Below are 24,577 nucleotides of genomic sequence, written 5' to 3'. Positions count from 1 at the left end.
GCATGTGGTGGGGGGGGGGACATTCAGTCATCGCAAGCCATTCAAGCGCGTGGCGTCATTTGCGTACAGCGTTTAAAGATGAGTATGACGTCATCTGTGTGAATCAAGGAAATGCGTGACCTCATCATCAGACATGGTCAATCCACTGCTGGACAAATCGTCCCCAAAGTCTCCGCCACCCCTCACGATCCTGCGAAGCAGCCATCCCTCCCAATTGGCAACGTTTCGGTGCAACCGCCCTCATTCGTGTATGCTGGCTGCCGTGATACTCGTTTCATTGTTATGGTCGCGCAGTGCTGGTGACGGACGTGCTGGGCTGAGTGATTCTGTTGGCTGTGCTTGTGCACCGCTGCCATGACATCCGGGGGGAATTCCTCACCGCACCATCTGGAAGAGCCCCCCAACCCCTCGCCTGGGGTCGGGGGGAAAGAACCCGGCTCCTCAAAGGTCCGGCTCCCTCTGTCTCTCCACAGCTCAGGGTGGCACCCCCTATGGGCCCGTGCCCATAACTACAGGTAAGTAAGTATCTTCTTGGTTCTTTCGGTAAAGTCACGTAGAAGGGAAGTAATAAAATAATAAAAATAAAACATAATTTAATTATTCTCACGACGTTTCGGCCACAACGCAAGTAGCCGTCCTCAGGTGAAAACCAGGTCTGTCCAGGCGACAGCGTCTGAATGAAACAGCACACGCGCTTGGAGCATGTATATAAGCTGGGTTGGAAGGGGGGAAGAAAGGGGGAGCCTTGAAAAAAGAATATGCATATCAAGAAGAATTTTGCATATTTATGGGAAATGCTGGTATGTGATTAGTACTGCATATGCCCGTGCATTATGCAGGATTAGCAGCATCAAAGGGAGGGGGATAAGGGAAATGCAGGTATGTGATATGGGAAATGCAGGTATGTGAATAGTACTATTTATGCCCGTGCATTATGCAGGATTAGCAGCATCAAAGGGAGGGGATAGGGGTAGCATTAATGAAGGGAAGGAGCGTTAATAGTGTAATAGTGTTCCAGGAGACTTGGACGCCGGGGTTGGAGGCACACGTATTTATTCCGTGTCGGTACAGCACAACACTGACATACAACACTGGAGGGGGTATCGGCCCCCTCACCCGTCTAACTGGGGATACACTCTCTAGCTACGCCTAGCCTACCTCTGGGTCCTCCACTAACGGGCTAGGGGAGGCTAGCTAGCCCGACACTGGTAAGTCAGGCTCACGGTACCCGGAGCCCCAGACCAGCTCTTACAAGAGCACCGGCTCTGGCTCTCGGGACCACGCCGCTGGCTCGATCCTGTTCGGCCCTGATAAGGGCGGCGATCCAGGGGAGTCCAGGGCTCTATCTACGACGATCTTCAGCCTTCACTGGTTAGCTTCAATATCTCTCCCTGAGCCCTCCGGCTCATCCCCTTTTATACCAAAACCCCCGCTGAGGGGTGGGGCCCCGGGGGATCCCAGCTCCGAGTCAGCCCCCCAGGCTGCCCGATGCGGACGTCGCTGGGAGCACCTTCCCGTGCACCGACATAGCCACGCCCACTGTATTTCTTTCCCATCTGATCCCATTCTATAACAGCCCCTCCGTAACACCCCTACAATAGTATGTAGCTGCAGTAACTAAAACCACCACGTAAACAACTAAAGTGTAAACTACATATCAGTATACTAAATATACTCTACAATAAGCTGAGTTACTAACAGTAAGTAATACATTACAATTGTACGTCGTAAAAAAAAATGCTTCCATCTAAACTTTATTCTCTTACATCACACGAGCCTACACCGTACTATATACTGTCATAGACAAACCCAACATTAAATTATATACTGTATTACTATACACCTCCTATACCTTATACATTGTAATATTACACTATGTATTATTCTACCCACCTTAATGTATATCACAGTGCTGTATATTCACTATACAATTACGATACTATATATTACTTTGTACATTGTATTAAGCATATAAATGTTATATTATTTGTTATTATACACTGTACCATTGACCGTCGTGTGAAAGATACTAAGAGGAAGAGTAGTGGGAGGAAACTTGCAGCGGAGCAAAGAATCCATTCCCTGCGGAGAATACAATGCCGGTGAGTGGAACGCGGTCTGAAAGTCACTGTAAACGTGAACACAATCAGTTAAGATCCGAAATGGTTTATTACGTCCTTCCAATGATTGCTAAGCCGGAATCCATCTTCTTGGTTGAAATTGTCTCTGTGTTTGTATATGTGGATCGCCTCATGAACGAATCTCTCATGGTAGCCAGATGGCTTGCAGAGAACCTCTGTCTTGGAGAAGTCAATATCATGTGAGCCCACTGAATTGTAACAGTGATCTGCCACGGCTGAGGTGTTTGTCCTACCGTGTTTCAAGTCTGCTTTATATTCACGGATGCGGGCCGAGACATGTCGTTTGGTTTCTCCAATGTAACTGCTACCACAGAGGCAACTTAGTTTGTAGACGCCAGGGTACTGTATGTCTGGAACCACATCTTTTACAGACGGGACCAGATCACGGATGTTATGTACTGTGTTGAATCGGACCTGGATCTTGTGTTTAAGCAGGATTTTGGAGATCTTTTTTGTGACCCCAGCAATGTAGGGTAAGGTGATGGTCTTGAGAGGTTCCTCAACAGGATCCTTCTTGATGGTTGGAGTGATGGCTTTGCGGATTGTGTAGTCAGAGTAACCATTAGCCTTAAGAGCTTGGCGTACGTGTTTGAGTTCACTGGCAATGTGTTCCTGGTCGGAAATGCATTGGGCTCTATGGTATAGAGTCTTGATGAGGGAATTCTTTTGGGATGGATGGTGGTGGGAATCCGGTTTTAGGTAAGCATCCGTATGGGTGGCTTTCCTGATATGCATATTCTTTTTTCAAGGCTCCCTCTTTCTTCCCCCCTTCCAACCCAGCTTATATACATGCTCCAAGCGCGTGTGCTGTTTCATTCAGACGCTGTCGCCTCGACAGACCTGGTTTTCACCTGAGGACGGCTACTTGCGTTGTGGCCGAAACGTCGTGAGAATAATTTTATTATGTTTTATTTTTATTATTTTATTACTTTCCTTCTACGTGACTTTACCGAAAGAACCAAGAAGATGAATCCCTGCAGTCACGAAAGCTTTAAATCGAAATACAGGTAAGTATACAGTGAGGGAAAAAAGTATTTGATCCCCTGCTGATTTTGTACGTTTTCCCACTGACAAAGAAATGATCAGTCTATCATTTTAATGGTAGGTTTATTTGAACAGTGAGAGACAGAATAACAACATAAAAATCCAGAAAAACGCATGTCAAAAATTATTATTTGGTTCTTTCGGTTAAGTCACGTCTAAAGATAAAATAATAAATTAAATTAAATAAATATTTATTATTTAATTTAATTAATTTATTATTTTATCTTTAGACGTGACTTAACCGAAAGAACCAAATAATAATTCCTGCAGTCACGAAAGTTCTAAAATTAAGATTCATGTCAAAAATGTTAGAAATTGATTTGCATTTTAATGAGGGAAATAAGTATTTAACCCCTCTGCAAAACATGACTTAGTACTTGGTGGCAAACCCCTTGTTGGCAATCACAGAGGTCAGACGTTTCTTGTAGTTGGCCACCAGGTTTGCACACATCTCAGGAGGGATTTTGTCCCACTCCTCTTTGCAGATCTTCTCCAAGTCATTAAGGTGTCGAGGCTGACGTTTGGCAACTCGAACCTTCAGCTCCCTCCACAGATTTTCTATGGGATTAAGGTCTGGAGACTGGCTAGGCCACTCCAGGACCTTAATGTGCTTCTTCTTGAGCCACTCCTTTGTTGCCTTGGCCGTGTGTTTTGGGTCATTGTCATGCTGGAATACCCATCCATGACCCATTTTAAATGCCCTGGCTGAGGGAAGGAGGTTCTCACCCAAGATTTGACGGTACATGGCCCCGTCCATCGTCTCTTTGATGCAGTGATATTGTCCTGTCCCCTTAGCAGAAAAACACCCCCAAAGCAAAATGTTTCCACCTCCATGTTTGACGGTGGGGATGGTGTTCTTGGGGTCATAGGCAGCATTCCTCCTCCAAACACGGCGAGTTGAGTTAATGCCAAAGAGCTCCAGCAGGGGGACCTTGCGGGCGCTGCAGGATTTCAGTCCTTCACGGCGTAGTGTGTTACCAACTGTTTTCTTGGTGACTATGGTCCCAGCTGCCTTGAGATCATTGACAAGATCCTCCCGTGTAGTTCTGGGCTGATTTCTCACCGTTCTCATGACCATTGCAACTCCACGAGGTGAGATCTTGCATGGAGCCCCAGGCCGAGGGAGATTGACAGTTCTTTTGTGTTTCTTCCATTTGCGAATAATCGCACCAACTGTTGTCACCTTCTCACCAAGCTGCTTGGCGATGGTCTTGTATCTCATTCCAGCCTTGTGTAGTTCTACAATCTTGTCCCTGACATCCTTGGAGAGCTCTTTGGTCTTGGCCATGGTGGAGAGTTTGGAATCTGATTGATTGATTGCTTCTGTGAACAGGTGTCTTGTATACAGATGTAATGCGAGCGTAAACGGGGTTCGCTGCTGGGCTCTGGCCCAATCATACGGCCCGGGGTATTGGGGGGCGGAGCCCAGTATGGGGGCATATGGGAGGGCACGCCGTTCACCTCGGGTCCAATCGGAAGCGAGGTGAACGGGGGTGGAGCCAGCAGGGCGCTATGGTAAGGCCGGATCTGACGGTCCGGAAGGGCAAGAGACAGGATCACGTGGTAAAGGGGATATAGGTGGGAGCCCGGAAGGGCTCCGGGTCAGTTGTTGGAGTGAAGAAGCTGGACCACGTTGGGTGGCCGGAGGGGATCCGCGCCATCAGCCACGTGGCTGGAGGAGCTTCGGCACACCGTCGGCCAGCGGTGTGCGAAGTGGGGGAGCGGAAGGACTGACGAGGGAGCGCGTGCGGGGCGCGCATGAGGAGACGCTGGTCCGCTGTCAGGACCAGCGGGGTGCGAGCAAGAAGCTAAATAAAGAGCAACGGAGAACAGCAGTGTGTGACGAAGTCTTTTATTACACAGGTAACAAGCTGAGATTAGGAGCACTCCTTTTAAGAATGTGCTCCTAATATCAGCTCGTTACCTGTATAAAAGACACCTGGGAGCCATAAATCTTTCTGATTGAGAGGGGGTCAAATACTTATTTCCCTCATTAAAATGCAAATCAATTTCTAACATTTTTGACGTGCGTTTTTCTGGATTTTTTTGTTGTTATTCTGTCTCTCACTGTTAAAATAAACCTAGCATTAAAATTATAGACTGATCATTTCTTTGTCAGTGGGCAAACGTACAAAATCAGCAGGGGATCAAATATTTTTTTCCGTCACTGTAGGTATTTTACCTGGTAAAAAAAACAAGTTTAGTTTAGACAGGCATCATTTTGCTGGCAGTGGGGGGTCGCAGAGGTGATAGGCACACAGAAACAACGCCTATGTGTCGAGGCCTTAAATAGAGAGGGGGGGGGCAGAAAGGGGGAGGGGGGGGTAGAGAACAATGAGAGAGTGATGTGGAACAAACAAGCACGGCCTGCCCAAAGCGGATGGAGGAGCTAGGCACTGAACTTCTAAACAAACAAGCACAGAGAAAGAAAATTTAGTAAAATTAGGTGTAATGCAATGCAACACAGAGAGTCGGTTAACACACAGTTAACGCATAGCCTGGTTCATTACGTTCTTCCAAAGATTGCAAAACTAGCTTCTACTGGCCAAGACTAATTAGAGAATCTATCGAAATTGAAAGAAATCAAAATAGCTTTAACTGTTGGGATAGCTACCGTATTAGTGCTGCGTGGAAGCGAATCATCAAATAATACATTATTTAAATGCATGTCTACAAAGGGCATCGTACTTCAATAGGGATTACTGTTACTTTTTCGGTAAAGTCACGTAGGTAAAAAAGTAAAAATAATAGTAGAAATAAAATAATAATAAATGAAAATAAATCAATTAAATCACGACGTTTCGGAGGCAACACAAGTCTCTGTCTTCAGGTGGGACCGTCACAGCTAAATTGACTATCAAGTGAGGAAAAATCCAAGAGACAAGCTCTTAAATACAAGTTAAGGGGGAGGGGCTTATCTGAATGTGGTAGCCAGGGAATGAAACGGTGGGGGGGCGGGGCTAAAAGGGAACAATTGGTGCACCTCAGCCAGGGGTTACGGCCGATGTTGGCTGACAAATCCAAAATCCAAAATAGCAGCACTGTTAAACGCTGGGGATGTCAACACTCGGTAAAGTAGATTAGTACCTGTCAAATAAGATGGTACAAATATGCGTAGTTAAATATTTTTTACATGGTTTTACTCAATTTGTACCCATCATCACGGTTGAAGTTATGTCTGTGTTTGTATATCTGGATGGCCTCGTGTACAAACCTTTGATGGTAGCCAGAGGGTTTGCAGAGCACCTTGGTCTCGGAAAAGACAATATCATGAGAGCCCACAGCGTTGTTGGCAGCCAACATCGGCCGTAACCCCGTAACCCCTAGCTAAGATGCACCAATTGTTCCCTTTTAGCCCCCCCCCCCACACCGTTCCATTTCCTGGCTACCCCATTCAGATAAGCGCCTCCCCCCTCCCCCTTAACTTGTATTTAAGAGCTTGTCTCTTGTATTTTTCCTCACTTGATACAGTAAATTTAGCTGCGACGGTCCCACCTGAAGATGGAGACTTGTGTTGCCTCCGAAACGTCGTGATTTAATTGATTTATTTTCATTCATTATTATTTTATTTCTATTATTTTATATATATTATTTTTACCTACGTGACTTTACCGAAACAACCTAAGAGTATGAATCCTTGCAGTCACGAAAGCTTCAAATCTGGGATGACTGTTGGTAGGGCTATTTTAATAAACACGATAGACAGGAAGGACAAGTTAAAAGGGCTCGCATAATGCACATGCAGAATGTACGTTGCCTCAGTAATTCCCCCCCCCCCCCCACATTGTGCAAGAGCGCAGAAGAGTGGTCACCACCTCGACGCCGATATATAAAGAACGAAAGAGGTGGACTTCTCCACAAATCTGGCTGTCGCCTGTTCAAGCTAGTTGTAATTACTGGCGAAACGTCGTACTCAGTTTGTAAATGTTGTGGCTTGGCTCTCCAACACACCGGTGTGCTGTACTAGTAACGAATTGGCATGTTCTGTTTACGTGACAACTCTTACTAGCTGGTTTGTCGGGTGGTGGCGGGTTTTAACGACACGTTTATAAATTTACGCGATCTAACCCAAAAACCTCTTATGGATGATATTGGTCGCGAAAGCCTACGTGTTAAACTCAACGAAGTGGCTTATCATCATCACTTGGAAATTTACAGCAGCCAAATACTCTAAATGCGTGATGTTGATTCTAAATGTGGAGGGGAAAACCGCAGGACTCGGAGAAAAATCCAAGCGACCCTCCCTGGCGTCAGGGTCGGGATCGAACCCACGACCTCCTGCATTCCCGGCGAGGGAGTTAACATCTCCTAGCCACCCGGCGTCCCTCACTCGCCCACGTGGCCTAGCAGCCTCGCACTGCCCCTGCCCTCCCCCCTGCTTCTCTGTGTTTGCTCCCACAGATGAACCTGCTGGTGCTGACCCTGGGGAGGGGGTGCTGGGGGAGAGTGGGCTGGGGTAGAGAGGGGTGCTTCTTGAGCTGTGGACGCGAGTTCACCGGCGCTGTGCATTGGAGCAACGTTGACGATCGCAGCTTTGCTCGTGCCAGCCTGACCCTGCTGATGAGACAGTGTTTGCCTGGTTACTATAGACTCACAAGGAGACCCATAGACACTCACACAGAGACCCATATACACTCACACAGAGGCCAATAGACTCACTCACACAGAGACCCATAGACCCACACAAAGACCCATAGACTCGCATCGAGACCCATGACTCATATAGAGACCCATAGACCCACAGAGACCCATAGACCCACACAGAGACCCATAGACTCACACAGAGACCCATAAGTCGAGGTGGGTACAGCAAAGTTTGGACTCCGTCTATTCTATCCGTGCAGTATAGAGCGTTGCTCCCTCGCACACGTGGGTTTTCTCTGGTTGCTCCGTTTTCCTCGCACGCGTAATGGCTCATTCATTGGCCGATAACATCTTGTGTGTGTATGTATTTTGAATTTTTTCACACCGTATGTAGCCAACCACGCTAAGCGAGGTGCGGGGGAAGAACATCAAACCAAACACACAAACAACAGTTCTTAAGAAATGAGTTCTTAATCTAGATGATGATTTAAAATTACATCATAGTTCCGGTGGCTTCCTAATATCGCAAAGAAGAGCATTCCAGACAACCGCAGAAGCGCATCCGAAAGCGCGTCATGCAGTGACTACTGTCTTTGTTCAATGGCCACCCAAAACGCTTCATATGTAGAGGACTCCAGAGCTTGGTGGCTTGGAAATTGGCGCCGGTTCCCTGACTGCGTGACCGCTGCAGCTGTTCCATCTACGCTCTTCATCTGTGGGTCCTCCTCCCGGTGCCTCCGAGTCGCCAACTCGGCAAGGGCGAAGGGACGGTGCCAATGTTCAGACGTCGCACGGCCATGCTCTGTTACTCAGATGGCCCCACTTACTTGTGTAACGGCGTAAATACTGCAGGAGATGAGTTGATGGGGGCAGCACGTATTTATTTGTAACACCCTACAGAACAGTCATCTATACAGCCTAGGAACACAGCCTACGGCTACGCGTGCCTGACACCGGCTACGCTCTCAGGTCCTCCGGCTGAGTACTTCCTAGAGGAGGCTATCTGACCCGACCTAGCCAGGGTACGGGTCCCAACCACTGGCCCATCAAACCCGGCCCTGATAAGGACGTCGGGCCGTGAGTACCCAGGGTCTCACCACTGAGCCACACTGAGTCCCGGCCCTGATAAGGGCAGCGGGGCTAGGGGTCCCAGGGTCCTATCTAGCTTGCTCCGTCTTCATTCTTCACTGGCTTCAACGACTCCCCCAGCGCTCATGCGCACTTCCCTATATAGCCCTCAGCCCCGCGAGGGGCGGGGCTAGTGCGGACGTCGGTGTAGCCACCCATGTGCGGACCGTGATGTAGACACCGGCTACGCGATGGCTCGCTACATCCCGGTACGTACCACCTCTACACTTGTGTAGTTGGGACAGTTGGCCCCTCCATCCCCTCTTCCTATCCCTCCATCTCCATGACCGTTAAACCCTGGAGTCGACTGAGCGCTACAGGGTCGCAGTAACGGGGTCAGGGTAACGGGGTCAGGGTAATGGGGTCACGGTAACAGGGTCAGGGTAACAGGGTCAGGGTAACGGGGTCACGGTAATGGGGTCAGGGTAACGGGGTCAGGGTAACGGGGTCACAGTAACGGGGTCAAGGTAACGAGGTCACAGTAACGGGGTCAGGGTAACGGGGTCAGGGTAACGGGGTCACGGTAACGAACTAGTTACCTTGCAGATAGACCTAACAGAATACGGCAGCGGTGTCCGACGTTTCAGAGCAGACCACTCGCGGCAGCGTCGTCATCGCCATCAGACATCGAGGAGTGGAGCTAATGGCCACCACCTGGCGACGGTGCTGATGGCCGCTGCGTGGGGGCCACGGCGGACACCGCTGCCCACGTTAGGCGCGTCGTGAGGCCGTGTGGTGGTGGAGGACGCACGACACAATATCCCCCGTCACAGACTGTTGCGGCAAGTGCTGTTAGCGAGCACCACCGTTGAAGGCCGGCACGGCACAACAGGCGGTCGGTGGCCAGCACCACACCCGGCCGCCTTTCTCTCCCCAGTGGCACCAGGTACTCGTTTGAGATGGAGTCGACCGAAGGGAGGCCCGGGACCGGTTCTGATAATCGTCACCGGTGTTGGTCGTGAGTGGGGAGTCGAACTTGGCCGGCCGGGTTCGTGGTGCAGTGCGCTAACCGCTACGCACTCCCACACAGACACACCCACATAGACACACCCACACACACCCGCAGAGACTCACAGACACACCCGCACAGACACACCCACACAGACACCCCCGCACAGACACACCCACACAGACACACCTGCACAGACTCACAGACACACCTGCACAGACACACCCACACAGACACACAGACACACCCACACAACAACAACAACCGCCATTCGCCACTAAGTGGCGGTGACGTCACCACGACGCTTGTGCCAGGCCATGTGCACCTTGAGGCCACGTGGAGTGTCAAACGCCCGCTGGCAGGAGGTCCTCCGCCCTCCGTTGTTGTTGGAGGGCGACTGCCTCCAACTGCCCAGTAGCGTCCTTCACGAGCCTCCTCCACAGAGACTGATCTTGCAACCGCTGGTACCAGTCATCGGCAAGTCCACTCAGCTCCACGTCGTCCTGTACCACATCACTCCATCTCTTCTCTAGCCCGCGCCGTGCCCGTTTAGCCCCCTCGATCCGTCCGAACAAAAGCTGTTTAGGCATGCGGTGGCTGGGTATGCGGGCTACATGACCAAGCCAACACAGCCTTGCCTGCCGGAGGAGCTCACCGATGGGACTTTGCCCAGATTTTTCAAGGATTTGTGAGCTCCTCACACACTCCAGCCTGGTTAAACCCAGAATGGATCGTAGGCAGGCCAGCCTAAATGTTTCCAACCGGCGAAGATGCTCCATTAGGGGGGTCCACGTTTCGCGAGCGTAGAAAAGGGAGGGAATGACTGTGGCCGAGAAGACCTGAAGCTTTGTGCGGAGCAACAGACCAGGTAGCTTCCACACAGCGTTACGCAACCGATGAAAAGAGCGAATCTACGGGTGGGCCATTGCCTTGTCAGGGCCCATTCACTGCTCCGGATCCCACCTGAAAATGCCAAGCACAGATCTCCACATCATTAAAGCCACCTTGTGAATGGTGCCACGTGTACATTTATCCCAGATATAAACAATTGTAAGTATTTAACTATATATTTTTACTTTTACCAGGCAAGGCCCACTGAGCTATACCGCTCTCTTTCAGAAGCGGCCATACAATTAGAGCTCAACAAATTGGCTTATTACGTGGACATTTATATTAGCCAAATACTCAAAACACGTGTTAATGAATGTGGAGGGGAAACCCAGAGGACCCGGAGAAAAATACACGCAGCCACGGGGAGATAACATGCAAACTCCAAATACATAGGTGTCAGGGTAAGGATTGAATCCACGACCTCCTGGATACCCTGCGAAATAGTTAACATCTCTCGCCACCGTGGCGCCCAATTGTGATCACATGACATAGCAAAATGCCGCGATGCATAGCGATAATTCAATTGGGCCATTAATTAGCGTTCATACACGTGAGGGGACACAGGAGTACCCGGAGAAAACCCACTCGTGCAAGAGGGCAACCCTCTATCCCATGCAGACAGAGATGGCGCTTATTCCACTCGCTGTACTGCCTTCTCCTGGCCAACCAGGATATGCCACCTTAACACCCACTACACCATGAACTTTGTGAACCGAGTTTCAATTTATGGCCACGGCTAACATCAGTGGCTATCTCCCTCTTTCTCTCCCGTCCCTCCCACTATCTACCTCTTCCTTCTTCTTCCCTCCCACTATCGCCTTCTTACTCTAACCGACCTCCCACTAACTCCCTATTCTTCCCAAAGCACTCCCACGATCTCCATCTTCCTCCCCCATCCCTCCCACTATCTTCTTCTTCCTCTCCTGTCCCTACCACTATCTCCCTCTTCCTCCCCAGTCCCTCCCCTATCTCCCTCGTTCTCCACCGTCCCTCCCATATCTCCCTCGTCCTCCCTCGTCCATCCCACTATCTCCCAATTTCTCCCCCATCACTCCCACTATCTCCCTCTTCCTCCCCTTATTTCTCCCCCTATCTCCCTCTTCCTCCCCTTCCCACCCACTATCTCCCACTTCCTCCCCCGTCCCTCCCCTTATCTCCATCGTCCGCCCTCGTCCCTCCCTCTTCATCCCTCTTCCCTCTCACTTTTCCCTCTTCCTATCTTGTCCCTCCCACTATCTCCATTTTCCTTCTCCTTGCCTCCCACTATCTCCCTCTTCTTCTGTCGTCCCTCTTACCATCTTCCTCTTCCGTCCCTCCCACTATGTCCGTCTTCCTCTCCCGTCCCTCCCACTATCTCCCTCTTCCTCCCCTGTCCATCCACTATCTCCTTATTTCTCTCCCATCCCTCCCACTATCTTCCTCTCCCGTCCTTCCCACTATATCTCTCTCTCTTCCTCCCTTGTTCCTCCCACTATCTCCCTCTTCCTCTCCTCCTAATATCTCCCTCTTCTTCCCCTGTCCCTCCCACCATATCCCTCTTCCTCTCTTGTCCCTCCCACTTTCTCTCTCTTGCTCCCCCATCCCTCCCCCTATTTCTCTCTTCCTCCCCCGTCGCTCCCCTTATCTCCATCGTCCTCCCCCGTCCCTCCCAATATCTCCCTCTTCATCCCCCGTCCCTCTCGCCATCTCCCTCTTTCTCCTCATTCCATCCCACTATCTCCTTCCTCCCTGTCTCTCCCACTATTTTCCTCTCCCGTTCCTCCCGCTATCTCCTTTTTTCTCTCCCATCCCTCCCACTTTCTTCCTCCCCCATCCCTCCCACTATCTCCTTTTCCCCTGTCACTCCCACTATCTCCCGCCTCCTCCCCCATCCCTCCCACTATCTCCCTCATCCTCCCCCATCCATCCCACGATCTCCCTCATCCTCTCCCGTCCCTTCCGCACCTTCCTTATTTAACACCATCAGGTTCACAAACTCGCCCTCGCTTCTCCCAAGTCAAATAGCCGAGCTTAGACACAACCCTGACCATGTTACACTGACGGCATCGACCGAGACAGTCAACATCTATCCGGCCACAGCAATTATCTAATTAAGACGGCAGCGACCAAGTTGGCAAATACGACAGTGACGACGAGACGAGTCCACTTCCCAGAACCTGCAGCCACGAGCTCTCGCTCTCTGCTGCTTTTATCCTACTCGGCGCGGCCCGGCTCCGCCCTGGCCGCGCCTCCCTTCTCGAACCCACGAGCGGGTTCCAGGGTCTTCCAGACAGGGTCTCTGTGACCCTTGCCCCAGTTCCTCCGCCCTGCTGACACACCCGCGTAAAGCTCACCGGCGTGTGTACTCCCCGTCCACCGCAGTTGCCGCTGCTGGACAACAACTATGACACTACAGTTGTACTGCCCTTCTGTTCCGAGCCCTCGAAGCCATCAGCACAGACTCACAGCATCAACACATACTTACATGATCAACAGACTCACACGATCAACACAGACTCACAGCATCAACACAGACTCACAGCATCAACAGACTCACTGCATCAATACGGGCTCACACCATAAACGCGGACTCACACCATCAACATAGACTCACATCATAAATACAGACTCACAGGATCAACACGGACTCACACCATCAACACGGACTCACAGCACCAATACTAACATAATAACAAACAAACAAAACATTACGATTGAGATCCAAAGGAGTGCAAGGCTGCAGTAAAGGTGAAGAACCACTGGCTGATGCTGCCCCGATGTCGCTTATTCTTCTCTGCTGCCCCCCCCCCCTCCCATAGGCTGGAACTCTCTAACCCCGACTCCCGCAGCCATCTGTGCTATCGGCTCCCTGCCCTTGTTCAAGTGCCATGCTCACGATCTTCTCTTTTGTCGTCCTGCCTATGAGCGACTGCCTGCCGCTTTCAAAACGAATGCCCGCACTTCTGTACTGCGTCTCTCTGAGATGTGGGTCCCATTCAAATGATTAATATATAGTAAACAGTGGCTGTACTATGGATTTACTCATCGCTCCATAGTAATGTGGAATATTCGCCACGGCTCAGATCTGTAAGGAGGAAATAAGTGCCTGCCGTAGTTTGGGCAGAACACCTCATTCAATTCACCATCTATAATAGAGGTTGTTTGAGTTAGATCGCGTAAATATATAAATGCGTCGTTAATCCCGCCACCACCCGACACAGCCAATTAGTGAGGTTTGTCACGTAAACAGAACATGCCAATTAATTACTAGTAAAGCACACCGGTGTGTTGGAGTAGCCAAGCCACAACATTTATAATCTGAGTAAGACGTTTCGCCAGTAATTACAACCAGCTTCATCAGGCGACAGCCAGATTTGTGGAGAAGTCCACCTGTCTCGTTGTTCTAACGGTCCCGTCCGAGCACCGATGTGGAGGCCTAGAGGTGACGCTGACCTCAAACCCCTCCCCTTGTCTCCCCCCCCCCCCTCTCTTCCCATCCCCCGCCCCACCCTCCAGTCGGCTCCTTCTGCGCGTGCACCAGCGCCAGCAACAGCACCTACTGGTGCATGCGCACCATGAACGAGACGCACAACACGCTGTTCTGCGAGTTCGTCACCGGTGTCGTCGAGTATTACGACATCAACGTTGACCGCTACCAGGTGAGCGTGGCTTCCCCCCCCACACACAGAGAGAGGGAGCGCTCCATCTCACGGCGTGCAGCGCCACTCGTGCAGGGTCTATACTCGAGAGAGCCCTCACGAGGCTATCTTCGCCTACTCTTCCTTGTGGCGAACATGCAAACATGATACACCCTCTGATAATATGATGCATTGTATTTGAAACTGATTGGTCCGCACCAGAGACAGCTTTCTCTTTTGAGCCTCGTCTCAACAGTGTCAGACCAGAGGACGCCAAAAGGCGAACAGCACAACAGCAATGCCACTATCAGGGCATTTATCGCTCGCGGTAGAGCTTATTTTATATTCGCATATTCACCACAAGTACGTGTGGTTAATGCAGACAGGATTTCTGGAAAGATGATTCTGTTTGGTGTTTTAACATCTTAACACAACAGTTTTATTTCCAGAAAGGGTAAAACCTATTGTTATATTTTGATACTCAGTTGAAGTAGTCCATGTGTAGTGGTGATACGCGCTGGGTGTATATGTCGTGTGCCAGCGCGTATGTACGGGTGTGTGTGTGGTGACGCGCGCTGACGGGGAGGAGCAGGCATCAGTGCGCGGATGGGGGTAGTGCTGCTGATTGGCTGTGTGCCGGTGACGCGCCCAGAGGGAGTGATCGGGTAGCAGCGCGGTGTGATTGGTCGGGGAGTGGAAACACGCGCTGAGCGGAACCGGATCGTAGGGATAGCGCGTGGGGATTGGGTAACTGAGGAGCGGTGCCGACGTTGAGGTCCGCATCCGCTCCGTCTCCCGGGAAGAAGGGGTATATAAGGTGATGCACAGAGGAGCAAGGGGCAGAAGTGGAACCATCTAAGAATGAAGACGAAGGTGCAGGGATAGAGCCCAGAGAGGAGAGTAATGGAGAGTAGAGGAGAGTAATGGAGAGTAGAGGAGAGTAAGGTATAAGTGTGTAGCCAGCGAGAGAGAACGGTCTACACGAGCTGAGTAATGTATAGTGTGTAGCCAGCGAGAGAGAACGGTCTACACGAGCTGAGTAATGTATAGTGTGTAGCCAGCGAGAGAGAACGGTCTATACGAGCTGAGTAATGTATAGTGTGTAGCCAGCAAGAGAGAACGGTCTACACGAGCCGAGTATGCATACGGTGTAGCCAGCGAGAGAGGAAGGTCTACACGAGCCGAGTATGCATACGGTGTAGCCAGAGAGAGAGATGCAAAGTCTACACGAGGCGAGTGGAGAGTGTAGCAGAGGCGCAGAGTCTACACGAGGCGAGAGAGGAGTGTAGCCGAGGCGCGGAGTCTACACGAGGCACAGAGAGCCAGCAGCACAGAATCTAAGAGAGTCAAGAGAAGCGTAGGGTGAAGAAGAAGAGGTCACGAGTTGTACCGTTGTATGGTGACCGCATTGTGAAGAAGAGAGGCCACGCGTTGTATCGTTACAAGTCAAGATTTAATAAAAGAAGTGTGTTCCCGTCAAGGAGTTTCCTGCCGTCATTTTCCAATACTTCATCTGGCGTCAGAAGTGAAAAGGGCTTCCAAGCATGGAGACAAGGAAGACCCGTAGGACCCACGGGATTGACCGCGAGGAAAACCTGGACGACTCGGGGCCGCTGGTGGCGGGGGGTGAGGAGGAGGACTTGCCCACGCTACAGGATCCGTCGACGGCGCCGGCCGAGCGACCGGGGACCGAGGCCGTGCTTCGTGAGGCGCACTCCCGACTGGCGGAGCTGCTGCTCGCCGCCGCGTCCATCTTGGCGGAGATCAGCTCGTCGGGAGGAGCGGGGACGGTGGGGGACATTTTACAAGGTCGCCCCGCAGATTCCCGCCAAAACGAATGGGGATTCCCGCCATTGCGCCTGGGCCTACTTTTGGCGGGAACGGCGAGCGCCACGTGGTGGTGGGTTCCCAAGCGCGCGCATCGACGTCATCAGCGCGCGAGGGGGTCCGCCATTTTACGTCTGCCGCTGGAGCCGCCATCTTACACACCGACGGAGAGGCGGAGAGGAACCACGAGGCGGATGACTTCATTTTTCAGCAGCGTCTGCCCACGTTGTCAGCCTTCAAGGCGGAAGGCGGAGACTGGGGCAAATTTCAGCGAAGGTTTTTGGCGCATCAAGAGATGTCAGCGTGGTCCGATGCTACGGCGCTGCGGGCGTTGCCTGCCCTGCTGGACGACGATGCGCTCGCGGCCTTCAGGTCTGCACGGAAGTCGGACCGCTCCACGCTGAAGGATGCGCTGGGTTTGTTGGCCAGGGTCTACGGACCTCCCTCGGCGTGCCGCCATCATTTCTACGCAAGACGGAAAGCGGCCACGGAGACCGCGCTGGCCTATCGCACGGCGTTGCTGGCTCTTGCTGATGCTGCGTTCCCTCGGATGGACGAGGAGGGCCAAGACGCGATGGTTTTGGAGCAGCTGCTTAAGTTGGCGCAGGACCTGGGGGTCCCTATCAACACAGCTGACGAGATTGATATTTCTTCTTTGAGAGTCGCCACGAGTATTCAAGCGCACGAGGCCCTACAATGGAAACAAGGAGTTGGTTGCAACGCTGCTGTCGTCGCAGCTCCGGGTTCGGTGGTCACCGAACCCCAAGTCGTCAGCCCACGAGAGGAGGCGTTCGCCACGGGACGACCAGGGGACTGGAGGCCGGGGGCTCGGTCGCCTCTGCGATCGGGCCGAAAGTCGGAGCAACCAAGATCTACTCCGACCCTCGTCACGTGCTATAACTGCGGCCTCCGGGGCCACGTGGCGTCCGGGTGCCGCGCTCCGCGTCAGCGCGCCATGGGTGCTCGGCTGGACGACGACCGAGATCCCAAGTCATCTCTACAATCCCCGGCAAGTCGCGGCACCTCACACGCTCGGCCTGTTTATTCGGCACACATGGGACGCCGCGTTGCGGCGGAGGAGGGCCGGTTAAGGTTCGGGGATTCGGTTCGGCGAGGGGGGTTCGGCCGGGACCAGGGAGACATTGAATGGGCGGAATTGGGGCATAGAATTGTGGCTGCTTCGGCGGGTTCGTCCGTTGTTACGGGATCTATTGATGGGGTCGAGATTAGGGTGTTAGTGGACACGGGGGCATCGGCAACTATTATATCGGACCTCATTTATGATATTCTCCCAGTCCAATGTCGTCCGCTGCTTCCAGTGGATGGGCCATTTTACGCCGCTAATGGGGGATCGTTGGGCATTATCGGTCAGATTAGGGCGTCCATTTGCATTGGAAATATCAAATTGTCGGGACCCGTTTTCGTTTCGTCTTCTTTGGCGGTTCCGTGTCTTTTGGGCACTGATTTTTTGGCTAAAATGCCCATTAAAATTCTTATCGATCAACGATGCATTGAACTGCCATCGGGTCGCCGGATTGCATTTTTGACGAGCCCTACTGACATTCGGACGGCGTGCGCTACGATACAAGCGGTGGCGACACAGACCGTGCATGTGCCCCCGGGTTCACAGATGTTGATTCCCCTCCGGTTGCGGAAACCATGGGTGAGGGAGGCTTCGGAACAAAGTATGCTTTTGGGTCCTTCTAACAAGGCTGTCGGGGGTCTTGATTTATCGGTGGCTCACACTTTGGTGCGGGCTGACAGGGATCCGTTTGTGATGGTTTTGAACGCGGGGTCGCGGCCAGCTGTCATTCCACAGGGCACCGTGCTGGCTCACGCGGCGCGGGTCCCTGTGGATGATGGGTTGGTTGCGCAGGTGGGCTCGAGCCCCGCGCGGAACGTTGAGCCAAGGGAAGACCTTGAGTGGGTCCATTCGTCATGTGCCGCCTCGGACGATTTGTCGGCGGCGCAGTTGGGTGCGCTGCGCGAGTTGCTCATTGAATTCTCTGATGTATTCAGTAAACATAAGTATGACATTGGGTGCACGGATTTGTTGCACCATCACATTGAAACGGGCGATGCGGCGCCGGTCAGGCTAAATCCCTTCCGACTGAGTCCCGTGGAGAAGGAACATGTTCAGTCGGCTGTTAACGATATGCTAGAAGCCGATATTATTTCGCCCTCCTCTAGCCCGTGGGGAGCGCCTATTGTGCTGGTTAAGAAGCAGGACGGGTCCCTGCGATTCTGCGTTGATTTCCGTCGCCTGAATAAGATCTCTGTGGCTGACGCGTATCCGCTCCCCAGGATGGATGAGTCCCTCGATGCATTGTCTGGTGCGCGATATTTTTCGACTCTTGATTTGTTATCGGGGTTTTGGCAGTTGCCGCTCGACGAAGAGTCGAAACCTAAGACAGCATTTCGGACTCCAGGGGGGCTGTTCCAGTTTAACCGGTTACCCATGGGACTTCACTCCTCTCCAGCGACGTTTCAGCGACTTATGGAGCTGGTTTTGTCGGGCTTGCAGTGGGATACATGCTTGATTTATATGGACGATGTCATTGTTTTCAGTAAAACGTTTGAGGAACACCTCCAGCGATTGAGAGGGGTGTTCTTGCGAATGCGATCGGCTAAGTTGAAATTTAAACCGGCCAAATGTCACCTCCTTCGTAGGTCCGTTAGATACTTGGGTCACATTGTTGATTCTTCGGGGATCTCCACCGATCCCGCGAAGACGGATTGTGTCGGTTCGTGGCCGACACCTACGTCCGTTTCCGACGTGCGTAGTTTCATCGGGTTTGCTTCTTACTATCGGCGGTTCGTTGAGCACTTCGCCACTATTGCAAAACCCTTGCACGCTCTAACGGCGAAGGGAGTGAAGTTCAAATGGGGACCGGAGGAGGAGGCCGCGTTTCGCTCCCTCCGGGACGCCTTGGTGGGTGCCCCACCCTTGTGTTATCCCGATTTTGCCAGTCCCTTTTTGCTGGACACGGATGCTAGCAACACGGGCATTGGGGGGGTGCTATCCCAAGTCGTTGGGGGTGTCGAAAGAGTTGTCGCCTACGGTAGTAGGGTGTTGTCTCCGGCGGAGCAGCGCTACTGTGTCACCCGTCGCGAGCTGCTTGCCATTGTTTTTTTTGTGCAGCAGTTTAGGCCATATCTTTATGGTCGTCACTTTACAGTCAGAACGGACCACGCGGCGCTACAGTATTCATTGAGGGTCGCCCAGCCCTCGGGCCAGTTGTCGCGTTGGTTGGAAGTCCTCCAGGACTATCAGTTTACGACTACGTACCGTAAGGGGTTGCGACACACGAATGCCGATTGCTTGTCGCGGTTGTTGCCTTGTGATGAATGCGCGTGTTTGTCGGGATCGGCGCGCTGTAAACCGACGCTTGCGGGGGAGATGGGGGCACTGGCTGCGACAGCGGGCGCACCGATCGGGGATGATTCCACTGCCTCTCAGGGTCGGGACTCGCTGCTCTCGCTGTCGCTCAGCGAATGGGGCCACCTCCAGATGGCGGACAGCTCGCTGCTAGCATTGCGCCGCAAGGTTGGGGGTCCCGAGGGGGACCAGGAGCGTACCGGCTCCTATGTACTTGAGCGGGGCGTGTTATTGAAATGGGACAGTTTGTCCCGGCGGAACGCACTCGTGGTGCCTTCCGCTGTGAGGGGGAGGGTTGTCTTGGCGGCACACGAACGCCTCTTGCACTTGGGAGTTAACAAGACGCTTGCCCTGCTTCAGCGTGACTATTACTGGCCGGGAATGGGAAGTGATGTGGTGCATATTCTGAAGGGGTGCGTTGAGTGCGCCAGGCGTAAACCACCGGCCGTGGCAGCTAATCCACCGCTGCAATCTATTCAGGTCTCGCGTACCAACGAGCTCGTTGCACTCGATATTTTGGGGCCCTTCCCAGTCACGCCGAGAGGGAATAAATATTTGTTAGTGGGGGTCGAATACTTTACCCGATGGCCTATGGCGTGGCCTCTCGCTAACCAGTCGGCAGCGGCTGTGACGGATGCCTTCGTCCAGGGCTATGTCCTGGACAAGGGGGCTCCCGAACGCCTGCTGACCGACCAAGGTAAAAATTTTTCGAGTAAATTGTTGCAAGAGGTGTGCGATCTGTTGGGTACCAAGAAGGTGCGTACCTCCCCGTACCACCCGCAGACTGACGGGATGGTGGAGAGACTCCACAAAACCTTGACTTCCATGCTGTGCCAGCAGGTGTGCGAGGCACATGTAGATTGGGACCTGCAGGTCCCGGGAGTCCTTGCCGCGTATAGAATGGCCCCCCATGCAGCTACGGGGTTTTCCCCATTCTATTTGATGTACGGTCGGGAAGCTGACCCGCCAATAGAAACGCAACTTGGCCTGTCCGCTCCACGAACTAATTCTAATTTGGCAGAACATATTAAGTTTAATATTCACAAGCTGACAGAGGCGAGGGAGGCCGCGCGGCTTAATTCGCGGGCTCGCCAAATTGCTAATGAACGGTTGCGGGCACGGAAGGTGTCCATGCACGAATGGAAACCAGGTGACAGGGCCTGGCTGCATTGCCCTCAGGCACCCTTGGCTACGTCGCCTAAATTGTTGAGACCGTGGAGGGGACCCGTGGAGGTCGTGCGCGTTGCACGGCCCCAGTGCGTTCAGATAAAGTGGGGAAAGCGCCGGTGGTACGTTCACCCCTCCCGACTGAAACCGTTCTCGCCTCCATATGGCCTCCCCTTGTGTCGTGATGGCCGGGCGTGTGACGTGACCGGCGACCCACAGGGTGAAATGTCTCTGCCTGATCCACACGTATTTTCGCCTGATCTGCTCCCAGGTGTCTCGGAACTGACAGCTGCCGATCACCGGCGGCCGGATCTCCGCGGCGGGGCCGGCCCTTTCAGGCCCGTTCCGCGCCGTCTGGAGCAGCCGGAACCGCCGGACGGTCGTCAGTGTCCCGCCCCATACGATGGACCAGCCAGACGGACTCGCGCCAGGTCGTGCTACTTTGCATGACCTGCCTCGTGAGGAGTCGGGGCAGTTGGGGCGCCTCGTCACTGCGTGTAGTCGCAGGGACGTGGGGCGCGTTCGTTTCGAATTTGCTCGTATCGTGTTATTGTTGACTTTTCGGGTTCATTGTCAATCTGTACATAGTTATTCTTGTTGTTGTTGTTGTTGTGTTATGTTACGGGGCACACTCGGGGGGTTACGGGGTTTTTTTTTGTTGGTTGTCGTTTTATCGTCGCGGTTGGTTGTTGTTAGCAGCCGGGCCGGCTGCGAGCTATGTGGGAGGGGGTGATGTAGTGGTGATACGCGCTGGGTGTATATGTCGTGTGCCAGCGCGTATGTACGGGTGTGTGTGTGGTGACGCGCGCTGACGGGGAGGAGCAGGCGTCAGTGCGCGGGTGGGGGTAGTGCTGCTGATTGGCTGTGTGCCGGTGACGCGCCCAGAGGGAGTGATCGGGTAGCAGCGCGGTGTGATTGGTCGGGGAGTGGAAACACGCGCTGAGCGGAACCAGATCGTAGGGATAGCGCGTGGGGATTGGGTAACTGAGGAGCGGTGCCGACGTTGAGGTCCGCATCCGCTCCGTCTCCCGGGAAGAAGGGGTATATAAGGTGATGCACAGAGGAGCAAGGGGCAGAAGTGGAACCATCTAAGAATGAAGACGAAGGTGCAGGGATAGAGCCCAGAGAGGAGAGTAATGGAGAGTAGAGGAGAGTAATGGAGAGTAGAGGAGAGTAAGGTATAAGTGTGTAGCCAGCGAGAGAGAACGGTCTACACGAGCTGAGTAATGTATAGTGTGTAGCCAGCGAGAGAGAACGGTCTACACGAGCTGAGTAATGTATAGTGTGTAGCCAGCGAGAGAGAACGGTCTACACGAGCTGAGTAATGTATAGTGTGTAGCCAGCGAGAGAGAACGGTCTACACGAGCCGAGTATGCATACGGTGTAGCCAGCGAGAGAGGAAGGTCTACACGAGCCGAGTATGCATACGGTGTAGCCAGAGAGAGAGATGCAAAGTCTACACGAGGCGAGTGGAGAGTGTAGCAGAGGCGCAGAGTCTACACGAGGCGAGAGAGGAGTGTAGCCGAGGCGCGGAGTCTACACGAGGCACAGAGAGCCAGCAGCACAGAATCTAAGAGAGTCAAGAGAAGCGTAGGGTGAAGAAGAAGAGGTCACGAGTTGTACCGTTGTATGGTGACCGCATTGTGAAGAAGAGAGGCCACGCGTTGTATCGTTACAAGTCAAGATTTAATAAAAGAAGTGTGTTCCCGTCAAGGAGTTTCCTGCCGTCATTTTCCAATACTTCACATGCAGCACACCGACCACATCGTCTCCCCGTCTGCTCCCCCCCCCACCTGACAAACACGGCACGCCGCTGCCGCAGCGCGACTTGAAGAGCTTCCAGGCGGAGCTCAAGGACCTGCGGGGCTGCCAAGGGCACAAGCAGTGCAACCCCGGGGCACCCAGGGATCTCCTGCCCTTGGACAGGAGCCGCCCGCAGCCCAGAGGTCAGCACACGGACAGCGGCTCCCTCGCCAATAAAGGATGAAGAGATATGCCCTGAAGAAAGGCCACTGTCTGAATATGAGGTGGCAATGGTAAAGGTGCAGCCCTGCAGAAACCTTGCTTGTGTTTAATTGCTGTCATCTCCCCCCCCCCACACCTCCGATTAGCGTGGTTGGCTACATACGGTTACGAAATAAGTTAAACATGCACACATGTATACCACACCTACCATGCAGGTCATGTTCGTACGTGGACCTTTCGTGTGTATGTATGTTGAACTTCTTTCGCACCGTACGTAGCCTTACCGTGCCAATCGGGGTTGTGGTTGGCTACATACGGTGTGAAAGGAAGTTCAACATCCGTACATACATAGACTCGCTCATGCCACTGCTGGTAGGGAAGAACCTCCACTACAGGGAGCTCTACAGGGCCCCGACTTTATCTTCCACACTGGACAGGCGTCCTGGAGAACGTGAGAGTAGCCACTTGTACCGCAGGACAAGAGAACCTGCCAGTCAACTCACTGCAATGTTCCCATTTGCACTGCTGAGTGGACAGAACTTGGCAATCGTTTCGACTGTTTGGCCAGTTCCTTCGTCAGAGTTCACAAGTGGGAGGGAACCAGAATGCCACAGATTCACGCATATGAGACGATAACTCTCAATAATCCGCTCAGCCCGGGCCGGGTTCACAAATCCACTGGCTGGACTGACATGATCCTCGCCAGCTGACAATCTCGTCGTTTGTTTTAGAGTTTAATAAATGTACACAATAACCAAGCATTTCCCCCCCAATGCATGACACCACACCCTCAACCCATAGCACTCGTGTTGAATTGCACACGCATTTTAATTTTATAATACAATGTTCAGAATTTCCAACTGCAATTGACACGTGTTTTTCCCAGCAGGAGCCATAGAATCTCGGAGGCAGAATAAACAAGGGTGAGAGGAAATTATCGTACTTAAATTAATCCTATTATAAAAATAACTATATTAAGAAACGTAAAATAAAAAATGGGGCTGATTCGTGCAGCTATTTCAGCTGTCACCCCACCACTCTTTGCTAGAGAAGCATTGCCAATTCACGCGTGGGAGCACAGGAGGGGTGCATGGCAGCCCGTTCTGCCCCAGGTGTCGTGCACGTTTCTTGCCGCCGCAGTCGCAAGAGTAGGTTATGTATCAGAATCAGAATCTTTATCTATCCTGGATAAATACGATGAGTTGTGAAGCTCTTTTTAACGGATGTGTAGAGTCGTTTCTCAGACGTCCAGTATATGAGCCACCTGCTGCTTTCATAATGGCGGCGTGCAACAGGGTGTTGAGCGTGGCACGTGGCTAATAATGCTTCGACTACGAATAATAATGACGCTTTCACAATTGAAGATGAATAAGCACCTCATTGTTATACATTCCTGCTGTTCGTTATATAAATCAATGGGCGGTAGAGTGGCGCAGTGTCAACGCTTGTGCCTGAGAGCAAGAGGGTCCTGGGTTTGACTTCTAACTTGGGCATCTTACGGCTTTGTTCGTGCGTTCTCTCCCCCCCCCCCCCTGGGCTGCAGTGATATTCGCTGGGTTTTACAGTTTCCTCCCAACGCTAAAATCAAACTACAATGTGACTGGTGTTGGGCCGAAAATTCCAATTCTGAAAAATGGCCTCAAAATTATTCGATTGGGATGACACACCACACAGCAACATCGCCCCCTCCTGCAAAAGCATGGCACGACCTTCTTGCAAAAAAGTCTTAATCAGTGCTTTATATATATGTAATGTAGTAACTCGGCGGGAGACGACTTCACGGGTAGCACACTCTTTATTTCACCAACTTCGTTACACAGGTGACTAACACCCACTGTAGTTACTCGGGTGACTAACACCCACTTGGTTACTCGGGTGACTAACA

The 24,577-nt window shown here is 52.3% G+C and overlaps 1 protein-coding gene across 1 annotated transcript; it reads left to right on the top strand.

Annotated features, from left to right (window-relative positions):
* The first annotated feature begins 141 nt into the window (after nucleotides 1–141).
* Nucleotides 142–22,938, top strand: LOC144945704 (extracellular sulfatase Sulf-2-like). The gene is made up of 3 exons (XM_078874272.1): nucleotides 142–248; nucleotides 14,233–14,375; nucleotides 22,550–22,938. The coding sequence occupies exons 2-3, from the start codon at nucleotides 14,283–14,285 to the stop codon at nucleotides 22,712–22,714; spliced, it is 258 nt and encodes an 85-aa protein (XP_078730398.1). The 5' UTR covers nucleotides 142–248; nucleotides 14,233–14,282; the 3' UTR covers nucleotides 22,715–22,938.
* The last annotated feature ends 1,639 nt before the right edge of the window (nucleotides 22,939–24,577 follow it).

The sequence above is a fragment of the Lampetra fluviatilis genome, chromosome 38 (assembly GCF_964198595.1).
Source record: "Lampetra fluviatilis chromosome 38, kcLamFluv1.1, whole genome shotgun sequence".
Taxonomy (NCBI): domain Eukaryota; kingdom Metazoa; phylum Chordata; class Hyperoartia; order Petromyzontiformes; family Petromyzontidae; genus Lampetra; species Lampetra fluviatilis.
This window is presented reverse-complemented; position numbering and strand designations above follow the sequence as displayed.

Coding starts and splice junctions, on each gene's coding strand:
- LOC144945704 (XM_078874272.1), top strand. CDS start 14,283: ATGCGCACCATGAACGAGACGCACAACACGCTGTTCTGCGAGTTCGTC. Junction 14,376..22,549: donor TCAACGTTGACCGCTACCAG/GTGAGCGTGGCT, acceptor CCGCTGCCGCAG/CGCGACTTGAAGAGCTTCCA.